At 40.7% G+C, this 15914-nt stretch overlaps 1 protein-coding gene across 2 annotated transcripts; it reads left to right on the top strand.

Moving 5' to 3' along the window:
• Positions 1-241: 241 nt before the first annotated feature.
• LOC117523998 (carbonyl reductase [NADPH] 1-like) lies at positions 242-15543 on the top strand. 2 transcript variants are annotated; one of them, XM_034185704.1, is made up of 7 exons: positions 242-353; positions 1252-1366; positions 1724-1893; positions 14270-14377; positions 14526-14743; positions 14850-14903; positions 15365-15543. In XM_034185704.1, the coding sequence occupies exons 2-7, from the start codon at positions 1254-1256 to the stop codon at positions 15536-15538; spliced, it is 837 nt and encodes a 278-aa protein (XP_034041595.1). In that variant the 5' UTR covers positions 242-353; positions 1252-1253; the 3' UTR covers positions 15539-15543. The 2 variants fall into 2 exon arrangements, with proteins under 2 accessions (XP_034041595.1, XP_034041596.1); XM_034185705.1 differs by lacking the exons at positions 14270-14377; positions 14526-14743; positions 14850-14903; positions 15365-15543 and adding exons at positions 3278-3385; positions 3624-3832; positions 3934-3987; positions 4950-5128.
• Positions 15544-15914: the final 371 nt, after the last annotated feature.

Here is a 15914-nt window from a genome sequence, read left to right as displayed (position 1 = left end):
TTCTTCTGTTCGGATCTAAAGGGAATCTGTTCATCTTGAAGCCCTTGCTGTGTCTATTTGTGCCTCTAAACGCACAGCAACCCGGCATTTTCAGCAAATAAATAAATAAAATAGCTGGATTTCCATGCAGACAGATTAACAGTGAACGCTATTTTGGAGCCAAGATGGCGCCAGGAGTCACGTGACCGATTTTTCTTCGACTCATCATGTCGTCACTCTCCAGGAGGAGGAGACTGTTTCCGTTTGCGAAATTTCTTTCAAATCTGCTGTTTTATTTTTTCCTGCTGTTATTCTCTTGATATTTTTTCTGCTGTCTGTTGCTGCTTTGCAGAACGTCACATCGCCAGTTTAAAGTAAGAATTATCCACTTCTATGCGAGCGAAAATGAGTTAAAACTGCACATTATAACAACTACAAAAGTTTGTGCTACGTAGCGTTACGTGACGTCGAATCTTGAAAAGAAAACATTTTCTAATCCAGTTGTGAAAGTGGAAAACAAAGTAAATAAGTAATCGTCAAATATACCTAGCAGTGCATAAAAATAGATAAATAATCAAATGACTTCATTGTTGCTTTTTTGAAAATAGGAAAATTGACTTTTATGCAGTTAAAATAAATGAGTAATAAGTAAATGTATTTTCTGAGAATACATTGACATAAATCATTTAGTAAAAGAATTATAATTCAACATTGTCAAAATAAACAAGTGGCATAAATATCAATAAAAGTTTCTCCCACATTCCTAATTTTTTTTTTCCTTCCGGAAAGTCTACCAATGATTTCACTGAAAAACTAAAACATTATCATATTTTTAATGTTGTTGTTGTCACCATGTTTTTTCAAGTCTCAGAATCTTCTTTTTACTGATTCAGGCAGTTTAAAAAAAAATTAAGAAGCTCTGACACCATTTTTTTTTAACTGATAGTAAATTTTTTATTTTTTCTGAGGTATCTCAGATTAATCACCATGAAATGGCATTTTATTCTTTCTACCTGTGTGAAACAGTCAGCATGACTCAGCAGTAAATCTAATCTGAAATGTTCAAGTGAACTGTATCGATGTTAAAGTCAAAAGTTATTTACTTCCCTCCCGCGTTGAAACCGGAAGTGAGCTTACAAGCGCGCTCATTGGTCGGTTGTAGTTGGGCGTATATGCTCGCGTATTTACTTTATTGAACCAATGGTAGGGTGAATAGCCACTCTCATCTGTGTTCATGTGTTAATCTTTAAATTTTTATCTCTCCCTCTGCAGACATGTCCTCCAGGGTTGCCGTGGTAACAGGCAGTAATAAGGGCATTGGCTTTGCCATTGTCCGCGCGCTGTGTAAGCAGTTTGATGGGGACGTTTTTCTCACTGCCAGAAACGTGTAGGTATTAACACGCCAACGCACCAGAATAACCACATGCTAAAGTATCCAAGCAGCGAGAACCAGCACCAGTTGTACTCAAGATAATTGGCCAGGGTTCATGGATTTACCTGAATTCCATCTCAATATCGATATCAACAAAAGCAAGCCGCACAAAACAGTTTGCTAGCCACCATAGTGTAATTAATTCAACGTCTTACCAATGCAGCAGTAAGTGGCTAGCTGGCCTGTAACTTGTTCAAAAAGTAGCCTGATCATTGGTCATCAAGCTTCCAGCCACACCCCTTTTTAAACAGACAAGCTGGTTAGTTAATTAACACGGCTGTTAAACAAATGAATGTTTTACTCACGTTCCAGTGATCTGGGTCAGAAGGCCGTGGAGTCTCTGAACTCAGAGGGACTGAAGCCCAAGTTTCATCAGCTGGACATCAACGATCGAGACAGCATTGATAAAGCTTTCACGTTCTTCAAAGACGGTTACGGAGGAGTGGACGTCCTCATCAATAACGCTGCCATATATTATAAAGGTAGACACCACCAACTTTTTAACTTCATCCAATGAACCGCTGATTGAGTTTAGTTAGTCAAAATTAACAAGTATCTTCAAATTACTGTAACAGTCCAGAAATAATAAAAAAAAATCTGTTTATCTCAAATGTAACTCAGCCACATGGGGTGTGCAGACATTACACTCTGAGTGCCAGTGCCAAGCTTGGATAAACTTGTAGTGTTCCACTAGCAAGGGTTTCTGGTGTAAAAGAGCCAACACAGCCAAGCAGAGTACAAATCGAATTTTCACACCAGATCGGTCAAAGTCCTGGTTAACAATGACCACCACCAGTGCTACAGCCAAACAGGGTGCCAGCGTGAATTGGGCAATACTACGGAGCAAAGAAGAAGACGAAGAGGAGGAAAATGTGTCCAGAGACAGTGGGAGAAGAGGAAAACTAGAAGAGTGGAAGTGAGAGTCGGGATTTTGAATGTTGGCAGTCTGACTGGTAAAGGCAGAGAGCTGGCTGATATGATGGAGAGGAGAAAGGTAGATACAGTACAACTGGAAGTATTCACAATACTTCACTTTTTACACATTTTGTTATGTTACAGCCTTATTCCAACAGGGAGTAATTTTTTCTTCAAAATTCTACTCACAACACCCCATAATGACAACATGATTTTTTTTTCAAATTTATTAAAATAAAAAACTATGAAATCACACATACATACAGCACACACAGCCTTTGCTCAATACTTCGTTGATGTACCTTTGGCAAAAATTACAGCCAACATTGTCGACCTGTCCAAAACCAGTCTCCAGTATGGTTAGGATCTGGGTGAAGCTCATTTTAAAGATGCTCAGCTGCAGTTTAAACCGGTCTGTCTTGTGCACAGAAGACTTTAATTTTGAAATTTCCTCTATTTCAGAGCATCTAAAACAGCTGGTAGACTATCTTTGGGGGAAAAACAAATCACATATTTAGATGCAGTTAAAAAGTCTACACGACAGCTACTTTGCCACATCTGGGGAAACTGAAGTGAGTGGGCAGGATACTAATTAATTCAGTTCTCTTAGTTTCTCTCTGGCTTTGTTTATCCGGACTTTTTTCTGGTTTTGTCACATTGTTACTGATTTTGTTATTTGAACCAAATGTTTCAGCAGCAGTCAGATATAGTTTGTCTTTAAATTCACTTTAACTCTCCTCCTGCTCAGTTTTCTTTTTCTGCTTCACGTCCATCTCATCTTTTTGTTTCCATTTGTCTAATTTTGTAAATAAAGAAAATTAAATATTGCTGGGATAGGCTCCTAACTAGACTAAGCGGTTTAAGGTGTGTGTGTGTGTCTAAGTGTGTGTGATAAAATATAATCTGGCAGACGTCGTGATGTGTCCTCAGCTGGTGTCTCTCTCTCTTTAGATGAAGACACGGTGCAGTGTGTGGAACATGCAGAGGTCACTCTGAAGACCAACTTTTTCGCCACCAGAGACATGTTGACCAAGTTCATGCCGATCATCAAACCTGGAGGTACGACCACAGAACTGATCCAGGAACCACTGGGACTGAGTCCCTGATCACACTGATGCTGCTGAGTGTAGTGACGATGGAAGTTTAGAAGAATCATCTTCAAATTGTCGTCCAGGTTTTTGCTTGTTTGTCTTTATGTTTTCATCTTCATCAGTTTTATTGTTTTCTGTGATCTTCACTCCTGATTTCCAATTTTGGTGAACGATGAGCAGCTGTACATGTTCTTTTTGTGTTGTAGGTCGTGTGGTAAATGTCTCCAGCATCTTCGGCTCCCAAGCACTGAGCAGCTGTAGCCCCGCCCTCCAAGAGCGTTTCCGCAGTGAGGACATAACGGAGGAGGAGCTTGTTGGACTGATGCAGCGATTTGTCGATCAGGCAAAGCAGAACCAACACAAGGAGGACGGTTGGCCTGATAAGGCTTACGGAGTGTCCAAAACTGGACTCACGGTACGATTGATCAGTCAAAAAAACAAAAAAAAAACACCTCTGGCGTCTGTTTCATTAAATCATCTGAATCTGATCCTCAAAGTCTGTTTGTGTCTGTTTAGACTCTGTCCATGATCTTGGCTCGGCGTCTGTCCAAGGAGAGACCAAATGACCAGGTAATGGCTTTGGTCCCCGTTTCACTCTAAAATTGTGTTGTAGGTTAAACGTCCTCTCAACCCAGGTCAGATCCTGGTGTGTATCATGTTAAACTCTGTCTGAATGGGTTCGGACCCGGTCCTGACAACAGGCTTTTGTAGTCTCATAGGCTTAACGAGCATCCCAGGTCATTAGCGACGACTGATAACGACTAATCAGATAATTTATAGCACACTTACAGCTGGAGGCCACATCACACAATTTCTGGAAATGTGCAAAAGCAAACATTATAGTCACAGACAGACTAGACAGAGAGACGGAACAATTCCAAAGCAAAGGGACTCACCATTTTATTGTGGTGTTTCTAATGTGGGTCAACAACCATTTTCATCTGCATCAAAAATATCTCCAGCGTCTTGTTCACTGAATGTTTATTTGTCTGTCATGCTTATTTTTGTTATTTAATAGCCTTTAAGTAACAGCACAGGCTGTAGTGTGCACATGTGCCACACACTCGTTAGCGACGACTGATAATGACTAGTCGGATCATTTATAGCACACTTACAGCTGGAGGCCACATCACACAATTTATATAAACGTGCAAAAGCAAACATTATAGTCACAGGCTAGACGGAGAGACGGAACAATTCCAGAACAAACAGCAGTAAGTGTGATTAACTGCTCTGGACTGATCTGTGAACATTAAAGTTTTCTTTTAGTGCAAGGCTGTCAATCACATCTGTCAATCATGTCTGTCAATCAGTGTCACTCCAAAGCAGAAAGAGACTATTGTGTCTGTTAGCTTGTTTGTCCACTGCCATATCTTTGACACATAAAACTCAATTCAGAATCAGAAATCAGGAGCCTTTAATATCAAGAAACACTTTTGCACTTAAACTTTCACTGAGACAGAAATGGAAACCCAAATGTTTCAAACTTTGACTTCCTAACTCATAAATAAATGGCGTCTCTGTTACTGCAGATCTTACTGAACGCCTGCTGTCCAGGCTGGGTTCGTACAGACATGGCGGGCCCCGAGGCTCCAAAGTCACCAGACGAGGGCGCTGTCACACCGGTGTACCTGGCTCTACTGCCGCCCGGATCCACGGAACCTCACGGGAAGTTTGTGTCTGATAAAGAAGTCCAGCCCTGGTGAAAGACTTCAACGGGCTCAACAGAGTTAGAAAAAATAAAATACTGTATGTCAGGGAATAAGTCTCCACATTCTAACTAATTTCTCAGGATCAGTAAATGTATCTTTGAGTTTAATCACTAAACCAAAACAATCAGACATAGAACCAAAACGAAATTAACTCTGGTCAAAGGGGAACTGATGATTGTGTGTTTTAGTTTCTAATCGTACGTTCGTCTGACTGACGGCTGCTGGAGGTTTGACTCTGGTTCTTTTTCTACGTTAGACTGGCATTAACATTTTGATATTTTCTAAACTGATCATTGCCTTCATGAATGAAATCAACATGCAGCTCTGTAACGTCAATAAAAACCTTCTGTGAGGAAAACATGTTTTTTATAGAGGGGTTTGGTTTGTGAGTGCAGTTGTGTTCACCTCCTCGTTCACCCGGCAGCTCATGTTGCACAGTTGGACAGCGAGCAGACCTCCGTCCTTTACGCAGTGGGCTCAGGACGTGTTGTGTTGTTGCATCGTGTCAAATGTTTGGTCTCCTTTCATTAGATATTTTATGTTATGAATATGTGATATGAATATGAATATGTTAGTTTAAATGAGTCAACACCCACAAGTCACACTAACTGTCAGAATGTTCGTAGCACGGGCCGAGGGGGAGGATTAGCAGCAATCTTCCACTCCAGCTTATTAATTAATCAAAAACCCAGACAGAGCTTTAATTCATTTGAAAGCTTGACTCTTAGTCTTGTCCATCCAAATTGGAAGTCCCAAAAAACAGTTTTATTTGTTGTTATCTGTCGTCCACCTGGTCGTTACTGTGAGTTTCTCCGTGAATTTTCAGACCTTTTGTCTGACTTAGTGCTTAGCTCAGATAAGATAATTATAGTGGGCAATTTTAACATCCACGTAGATGCTGAGAATGACAGCCTCAACACTGCATTTAATCTATTATTAGACTCAATTGGCTTTGCTCAAAATGTAAATGAGTCCACCCACCATTTTAACCATACTTTAGATCTTGTTCTGACTTATGGTATGGAAATTGAAGACTTAACAGTATTCCCTGAAAACCCCCTTCTGTCTGATCATTTCTTAATAACATTTACATTTACTTTAATGGACTAACCAGCAGTGGGGAATAAGTTTCATTACAGTAGAAGTCTTTCGGAAAACGCTGTAACTAGGTTTAAGGATATGATTCCTTCTTTGTTATGTTCTTCAATGCCATATACCAACACAGTGCAGAGTAGCTACCTAAACTCTGTAAGTGAGATAGAGTATCTCGTCAATAGTTTTACATCCTCATTGAGCACAACTTTGGATGCTGTAGCTCCTCTGAAAAAGAGAGCCTTAAATCAGAAGTGCCTGACTCCGTGGTATAACTCACAAACTCGCAGCTTAATGCAGATAACCCGTAAGTTGGAGAGGAAATGGCGTCTCACTAATTTAGGAGATCTTTACTTAACCTGGAAAAAGAGTCTGTTGCTCTATAAAAAAAAAGCCCTCCGTAAAGCTAGGATAACTTAAAACTCATCATTAATTAAAGAAAATAAGAACAACCCCAGGTTTCTTTTCAGCACTGTAGCCAGGCTGACAAAAAGTCAGAGCTCTATTGAGCTGAGTATTCCTTTAACTTTAACTAGTAATGATTTCATGACTTTCTTTGCTAATAAAATTTTAACTATTAGAGAAAAAATTACTCATAACCATCCCAAAGACGTATCGTTATCTTTGGCTGCTTTCAGTAATGCTGATATTTGGTTAGACTCTTTCTCTCCGATTGTTCTGTCTGAATTATTTTCATTAGTTACTTCATCCAAACCATCAACATGTCTATTAGACCCCATTCCTACCAGGCTGCTCAAGGAAGCCCTACCATTAATTAATGGTTCGATCTTAAATATGATCAATCTTTCTTTATTAGTTGGCTATGTACCACAGGTTTTAAGGTGGCAGTAATTAAACCATTACTTAAAAAGCCATCACTTGACCCAGCTGTCTTAGCTAATTATAGGCCAATCTCCAACCTTCCTTTTCTCTCAAAAATTCTTGAAAGGGTAGTTGTAAAACAGCTAACTGATCATCTGCAGAGGAATGGTCTATTTGAAGAGTTTCAGTCAGGTTTTAGAATTCATCATAGTACAGAAACAGCATTAGTGAAGGTTACAAATGATCTTCTTATGGCCTCAGACAGTGGACTCATCTCTGTGCTTGTCCTGTTAGACCTCGGTGCTGCTTTTGATACTGTTGACCATAAAATTTTATTACAGAGATTAGAGCATGCCATAGGTATTAAATGCACTGCGCTGCAGTGGTTTGAATCATATTTATCTAATAGATTACAATTTGTTCATGTAAATGGGGAATCTTCTTCACAGACAGGTTAATTATGGAGTTCCACAAGGTTCTGTGCTAGGACCAATTTTATTCACTTTATACAGGCTTCCCTTAGGCAGTATTATTAGAAAGCATTGCTTAAATTTTCATTGTTACGCAGATGATACCCAGCTTTATCTATCCATGAAGCCAGAGGACACACACCAATTAGTTAAACTGCAGGAATGTCTTACAGACATAAAGACATGGATGACCTCTAATTTCCTGCTTTTAAAATCAGATAAAACTGAAGTTATTGTATTTGGCTCCACAAATCTTAGAAACATGGTGTCTAACCAGATCCTTACTCTGGATGGCATTACTCTGACCTCTAGTAATACTGTGAGAAATCTTGGAGTCATTTTTGATCAGGATATGTCCTTCAATGCGCATATTAAGCAAATATGTAGGACTGCTTTTTTGCATTTGCACAATATCTCTAGAATTAGAAAGGTCTTGTCTTAGAGTGATGCTGAAAAATTAATTCATGCATTTATTTCCTCTAGGCTGGACTATTGTAATTCATTATTATCAGGTTCAGTTAATTCAAAATGCTGCAGCTAGAGTACTGACGGGGACTAGAAGGAGAGAGCATATTTCACCCATATTGGCCTCTCTTCATTGGCTTCCTTCCCTTAAAATTCTTCTTCTTACTTGTAAGGTTTTGAATAATCAGGTCCCATCTTATCTTAGGGACCTCATAGTACCATATCACCCCAATAGAGCGCTTCATTCTCAGACTGCAGGCTTAGTTGTAGTTCCTAGGGTTTTTAAGAGTAGAATGGGAGGCAGAGCCTTAAGCTTTCAGGCTCCTCTCCTGTGGCACCAGCTCCCAATTCGGATCAGGGAGACAGACACCCTCCCTACTTTTAAGATTAGGCTTAAAACTTTCCTTTTTGCTAAAGCTTATACAAGGTCTATTAGAAAAGTATCCGACCTTATTATTTTTTCAAAAACCATATGGATTTGAATCACGTGATTACATCAGACATGCTTGAACCCTCGTGGGCATGCCAGAGTTTTTTCACGCCTGTCGGTTACGTCATTCGCCTGTGGGCAGTCTTTGAGTGAGGACTGGCCCACCCTCTCGTCGATTTTTTCATTGTTTAGGAATGGCTCAGAGACTGCTGCTTTGTTTGATCAAAATTTTTTCAAAACTGTAAGGCACAACTGAGTGGACACCATTGGATAAATTCAGCTGGTTTTCGGTAAAAATTTTAACGGCTGATGAGAGATTTTGGTCTGGTAGTGTCGCCGTAAGGACGGCCCACGGCGCCTGACGGCAATCTGCGCTTCGAGGCGGCAGCGTCTCGCCGTTTCAAGTTGAAAACTTCCACATTTCAGGCTCTGTTGACCCAGTAAGTCGTCAGAGAACTTTCAGAAGAAGTCGGCATGAGGAGTTTATTCGGACATTCCATTGTTAACGGACATTTTGTAATGAAAGAACGTGCGGGCAGAGTCGCATGTCGGGCCGGACCCGACCGCAGGGGGTCGCAACAGGAAAAACACCTCCGTTGGAAACCTTAACGGCAAGTTGGAACATGCCCAAGCTGTTAAACAATTTCTCAGTTACTCACTTGTTGAAAGCCATCAAAAGCCGCCTGAATTTTACAAATGGTTTTCAACACGGAGGTGTTTTTCCTGTCGCGGCGCACACAGATTCGCCGAGTCATCACGGAAACGACTCGACGAATTTGAGCGCACGTCTTTCATTAAAAAATGTCCTTAAACAGTGGAATGTCCGCATAAAGTCCTCATGCCGGCCTCTTCTGAATCTTCTCTGTTCTCTCACGACGTCCTGGGTGAATTAAGCCTTAAATTAGGATGTTTTCAGGTTGAAACAGGCTGACGACGGCGCCTGGAAGCGCTGCGCGACGTCCCGCTCCGTGGGAAGTCCTTACACCGACAGAAACACCCCATAATCGCTCATCAGCCGTTAAACTTTTCACCGAAAACCAGCTTAATTTCTCAAATAGTGTCCACTCGGATATCCCTCATAAGTCCAGAAAAAATTTTGATAAAGCAACGCGCACCGTCTCGAGCAGCGTGTGAAACAAAGGAATTCAACTGAGAGGGCTGGACCACATCTCACTCAAGGCCTGCCCACAGGGAAATGACGTCACCAAAACGTGTGAAAAAACTCACGCATGCGCACGAGGGTTCAAGCATGATTGGTGTAATCGCACGTCATTCAAATCCATATAGTTAAAAAAAAAGTGTCGGTTTCTTATCTAATAGACCTCGTAATTAGGGCTGGATCAGGTGACCTTGAACCATCCCTTAGTTATGCTGCTATAGACTTAGACTGCCGGGGGGTTCCCATGATGCACTGAGTGTTTCTTTCTCTTTTTGCTCTGTATGCACCACTCTGCATTTAATCATTAGTGATTGATCTCTGCTCCCCTCCACAGCATGTCTTTTTCCTGATTCTCTCCCTCAGCCCCAACCAGTCCCAGCAGAAGACTGCCCCTCCATGAGCCTGGTTCTGCTGGAGGTTTCTTCCTGTTAAAAGGGAGTTTTTTCCTTCCCACTGTCGCCAAGTGCTTGCTCACAGGGGGTCGTTTTGACTGTTGGGGTTTTTCTGTATTTATTGTATGGCCTTGCCTTACAATATAAAGCGCCTTGGGGCAACTGTTTGTTGTGATTTGGCGCTATATAAATAAAATTGATTTGATATTTTGAAGGTCTTTTGTTTCCTGTGAATTGAAGAACAGTCAAGTAAACTGACTGAGTGAAACTGATCTGTTTCTGTTGTGCTTTTTGGTTGAGAAGATCTGATTAAGTTCAAATAAAATAATCCTTTAATAGTCCCACGACGGGGAAATTTCTGATGTTACAGCAGCACAGGGACAGTCACAGAACAACAATGCAAGTATTCGAAAATAAGGTAAAGAAAAAATTATATCAAAATACAGAACTCAAGTTCTGTGTAGAATAACAATACGTATATACAGTAGAATCGACTACACTATATACACACACACAATATTCCATAATGTTTCATATACATGAGTGTACACGTATTATTGCGCAGAATGTGTGGTATCATTGCAAATGGCTTAAAACTTGTGACTCTAACGATATTCATGATGTGAGTGGTCGAGTGGGAACAGTGCTGGTTGTGGAGTCTGACAGCAGCAGGAGGGAAGGAGCTGTGGTGTCGCTTCTTCACACAGCCTGTCAAAGGAGCGTTCCAGTGCGGTCAGGGTGTCAGTCATGGGGTGGGAGGTGTTCTCCAGCAAGGATGACGGCTTCACCATCATCCTCATTTCTCCCACCTCCTGCACTGAGTCCAGGGGACATCCTGGGACAGTCAATTATCATAATTACCTCAGCCAGTGAAGTTTTCCTTAGTGCAATTGCAAACTAGAGCAAAGGTCGAAGTCCTGTTAGAAGTGGCTTTTCATCAACTAAATTAGATGATTAAATGTCAAATATGTATTTAGTTCATGCACTTGAAGGTTTTTTGTGGTGTCAAGTTTTGTGTGTTTTTTTTGGGGGGGGGGGGGGGGGGGGGGTTCTGAATTGTTTTTCAGATCATTTCCACAGAACATTGGTTATATCCGTTATGCACAATGTGTCATTGCGTTTTTGGCACTTGGTTTCCAACTGATAACTGGAAGACAGATAAAAAGGCATAAAATTGGAACCATCCAGTTTTGGTGGTGTAGGTAAAACAAAAACAGAAAAATAAGAGTGATTGAGGCACTTTTGATTAAGATATAATGCAAAATGTACACCAAATGGGCTTTTAAATGTTTAATTTAAATGTCCACAAAATCCATAATCTAGATCAGCTCTGGATCAAACTGTGTCAGGTGATAGTTAGTGTCAGTCTGCAACTCACGTTCAAATATGAGATTGATTGGGGCATGTTTGATTAAGATATAATGTAAAATATACATTAAATGGGGTTTTCAATGAAAAATTTAAATGACCACAAAATATGTAATTTGGATTAGATCCAGATCAGACAAGTTATGAATTTGACTTTGACTATGAAAATGACTTTGCTCTTTGACCTATGGCCTTGAATATTGAATCAGTTCTTCCCTATCAGTGTATGAATCTTCAGTAAAAATTTTATAACGATACAGTTGTATCGTTATAAAATTTTAAATGGCCACAAAATCTGTAATTTGGATCAGATCGGGATCAAATGAGTTGTGAATTTTTTCTCTCTTTTTCTCATTGTTTCTCTCGCGCTCAGCTGACAGTGCCATTATTGACATCTGCGTAGCAACGCGGTCAGGGCGCGGAGTAATACAGTTGTATGCAAAAGTTTAGACACCCCTGATGATTTCCATGATTTTCCTTTATAAATCATTGGTTGTTTGGATCAGCAATTTCAGTTAAATATATCATATAACAGACAAACACACTGATATTTGAGAAGTGAAATGAAGTTTATAGGATTTACAGAAAGTGTGCAATAATTCTTTAAACAAAATTAGCCAGGTGCATAAATTTGGGCACCCCAACAGAAAAAATACATCAGTATTTAGTAGATCCTCCTTTTACAGAAATAACAGCTTGTAAATGCTTCCTAGAGCTTCCAATGAGAGTCTAGATTCTGGTTGAAGGTATTTTTGACCATTCCTCTTTGCAAAACATCTCAGGTTTGTTGGTTTCCAAGCATGGACAGCCCGCTTAAAATCACACCACAGATTTTCAACAATATTCAGGTCTGGAGACTGAGATGGCCATTCCAGAACGTTCCTCTTCATGAATGCCTTAGTAGATTTTGAGCAGTGTTTAGGGTCGTTGTTGAAAGATCCAGCCCCGACACAACTTCAACTTTGTCTCTGCTGATGTTGACTGGAATCCATGTATCCCTCAACTTTAACAAGATAAATAATGCGCAAAAATTGGATGAAATTCTCCAACAAGGTTTTGAGATATTTTGTTCTCAGCCACACGTGCAGCAGAAAATAAAAAGATCAACAACCGTGGGCTTATTGACCCAGGATTTGCAACGCAGTCTCGCAAGTTATTTTTTTTCGTGCTCCCGTCACGAAACGAGTCAAGGACTTGACAGACACGGCCCTGCAAATTTTACTCATTGCAAAACACCAGATGAAGTCATTCAAGCGAAGATTACAAAAATACTCACACCAGTTGTGGGTGGAATTCCTCACTGAGGGATTGATGACATGATGGTGGTGACCATGAGAGCAGCGTGATGGTTTCTCTCAGGAGTGCAGGGATTACAGGATTATCATCTTTCCTCGTGCTCCGGGGATCAGCTTTATCTCCAAAGTGATCGAAGCTTTCCTGTCTGCTGAGTGAGAAGAGGTCAGCTCCCACAGAGCTCCATATTTCACATCGATTTAAAAAAAAAAAAGACATGAAAGGATGAGAGAAGAAGAACAGCAAGAAGCACAGAAACAAAATAAAGTATCTCAAGTCTTATTTTACTTCAATTCACATTCAGTAAAAATGTAGTAAATTAAAATTTAGGTGGGAATTACTCACACGTTTCACCATGTGCTGCTCACTTTGACCACCAGGTGTCAGTAGAGTTGCAAATATTTTTCCCACTAGTTATTTCAATGGACCTGATTGAAATGGACAAAATATAAGAATATTTAAACCATAAATTTGCCAGATGTTGTGCACTTTGGCTGTTTGTCAGAACTACAGTGGTATAATGTAATGTGTAATGTAATGAATGTTCTGATAAACTATATTTTCTCTCCACATATTGTTGCTTGTACAGCTTTACCTGTTATTTCTGAAAATACGAGGTCTGTGATGAAAAAAGCGGTCCTTTTTATTTTTTTCAAAAAATAAACGGCTTTGATTCATATGTTTTTACGTCAGACAAGCTTGAACCCTTGTGCGCATGCGTGAGTTTTTCCGTGACGTCATTCGCCTGTGGGCAGGCCTTGAGTGAGCCCCCCCCCCCCATTTTTTTTTGGGGGGGGGGCAAATTTATTAAAATAAAAAACTAAGAAATCACATGTACACAAGTATTCACACCCTTTGCTCAATACTTCACTGTTGCTCCTTTGACAGTAATTACAGCCTCAAGTCTTCTTGAATATGATGCCACAAGCTTGGTGCACCCATCTTTGGGCAGGTTTTTTTTCCCCATTTTTTGGGGGCAGTTTTGACCATCGGGTTCTTGGTCACCTCCCTGACTCCCGATCGCTCAGTTTAGACGGGTGACCAGCTCCAGGAAGAGTCCTGGGGCCTCATGTACAATTATTCCAATTAAACCAGCATTGTAGACCTGTTTAAAACCAGTCTCCAGAATGGTTAGGATCTGGGTTAAGCTGATTTTAATATTACTCAGCTCCGGTTTAAGCCTGTCTGTCTTCCCTTAGTTTCTCTCTGGATTTGTTTATCCAGACGTTGATTTTGTCACATTGTTACTGTTTTGCTATTTGGAACGTTTCAGCAGCACTCAGATTTAGTTTGTCTTTAAATTCACTTTAACAACCAGCAGCACTCTGACATTTTATTTGCTTCTTACCTGTGAATATTTTGGATGTATATTTTTATTGATGTATCTGTTTTAAATTTGCTTCTTGTCTTAAGTTATTGTTAATGTTTCATCTGACTGTGAAGCACTTTGGTCACCCTCTGGGCTGTGGAAAGGGCTATAGCAATAAACTTGGATTGATTAACTCTCCTCCTGTTCAGGTTTCTCAGTTTTCTTTTTTCTGCTTCACGTCCGTCTGATGTTTTTGTTTCCATTTGTCTGATTTCGTAAATAAATAAAGTCTGGCAGATGTTGTGATGTGTCATCATCTGGCATCTCTCTCTCTCTTTAGATGAAGGCACGGTGCAGTGTGCAGAACATGCGGAGGTCACTCTGAAGACCAACTTTTTCGCCACCAGAGACATGTTGACCAAGTTCATGCCGATCATCAAACCTGGAGGTTCGACCACAGAACTGGTTCGGGTACCACTGGGACTTCTTTGTTTTTATGTTTTCGTCCTCGTCAGTTTTATTGTTTTCTGTGATTTTCGCTCCTGATTTCCAGTTTTTGAACGATGAGCAGCTGTACGTGTTCTTTTGTGTTGTAGGTCGTGTGGTAAATGTCTCCAGCTTGTCAGGCTCCCAAACACTGAGCGGCTGTAGCCCCGCCCTCCAAGAGTGTTTCCATAGCGAGGACATAACGGAGGAGGAGCTTGTGGGACTGATGCAGCGATTTGTCGATCAGGCAAAGCAGAACCAACACAAGGAGGATGGTTGGCCCGAGACAGCTGAGACGGCTTATGGAGTGTCCAAAACTGGACTCACGGTACGATCGATCAGTCAAAAAACAACAACAACAACAAAAAACACATCTACCGTCTGTTCCATTAAATCATCTGAATCTGATCCTCAGTCTGTTTGGGTCTGTTTAGACTCTGTCCATGATCTTGGCTCGGCGTCTGTCCAAAGAGAGACCAAATGACCAGGTAACGGCTTTCGTTCCCGTTTCACACTAAAATTGTGTTGTAGGTTAATCCTCTCAACTCGGGTCAGATCCTGGTGTGTATCATGTTAAACTCTGTCTGAATGGGTTCGGACCACAGACTAGACGGAGAGACGGAACAATTCCAGAACAAACAGCAGTAAGTGTGATTAACTGCTCTGGACTGATCTGTGAACATTAAAGTTTTCTTTTAGTGCAAGGCTGTCAATCACATCTGTCAATCAGTGTCACTCCAAAGCAGAAAGAGACTATTGTGTCTGTTAGCTTGTTTGTCCACTGCCATATCTTTGACACATAAAACTCAATTCAGAATCAGAAATCAGGAGCCTTTAATATCAAGAAACACTTTTGCACTTAAACTTTCACTGAGACAGAAATGGAAACCCAAATGTTTCAAACTTTGACTTCCTAACTCATAAATAAATGGCGTCTCTGTTACTGCAGATCTTACTGAACGCCTGCTGTCCAGGCTGGGTTCGTACAGACATGGCGGGCCCCGAGGCTCCAAAGTCACCAGACGAGGGCGCTGTCACACCGGTGTACCTGGCTCTACTGCCGCCCGGATCCACGGAACCTCACGGGAAGTTTGTGTCTGATAAAGAAGTCCAGCCCTGGTGAAAGACTTCAACGGGCTCAACAGAGTTAGAAAAAATAAAATACTGTATGTCAGGGAATAAGTCTCCACATTCTAACTAATTTCTCAGGATCAGTGACGGTTTTTCTTCTCGTTTGTTCTCTCCTGTACAGGATAAAGAAATTCAGTCTCTCCTGGGTGATCATTTCTGTGTGTGTGTAAACTTTTCAGGTCTAATTCTGAAAAACTCTAACAATCAGTAAATGTATCTTTGAGTTTAATCACTAAACCAAAAAAAATCAGACATAGAACCAAAACGAAATGAACTCTGATCAAAAGGGAACTGATGATTGTGTGTTTTAGTTTCTAATCGTACGTTCGTCTGACTGACGGCTGCTGGAGGTTTGACTCTGGTTCTTT

This window comes from Thalassophryne amazonica, chromosome 13 (genome assembly GCF_902500255.1).
Source record: "Thalassophryne amazonica chromosome 13, fThaAma1.1, whole genome shotgun sequence".
NCBI classification, from domain to species: domain Eukaryota; kingdom Metazoa; phylum Chordata; class Actinopteri; order Batrachoidiformes; family Batrachoididae; genus Thalassophryne; species Thalassophryne amazonica.
Note: the sequence above shows the minus strand (reverse complement) of the source record. Positions and strands in the feature narration are given on the sequence as shown.

Coding starts and splice junctions, on each gene's coding strand:
- LOC117523998 (XM_034185704.1), top strand. CDS start 1,254: ATGTCCTCCAGGGTTGCCGTGGTAACAGGCAGTAATAAGGGCATTGGC. Junction 1,894..14,269: donor CGCTGCCATATATTATAAAG/GTAGACACCACC, acceptor CTCTCTCTTTAG/ATGAAGGCACGGTGCAGTGT. Junction 14,744..14,849: donor TGTCCAAAACTGGACTCACG/GTACGATCGATC, acceptor GGGTCTGTTTAG/ACTCTGTCCATGATCTTGGC.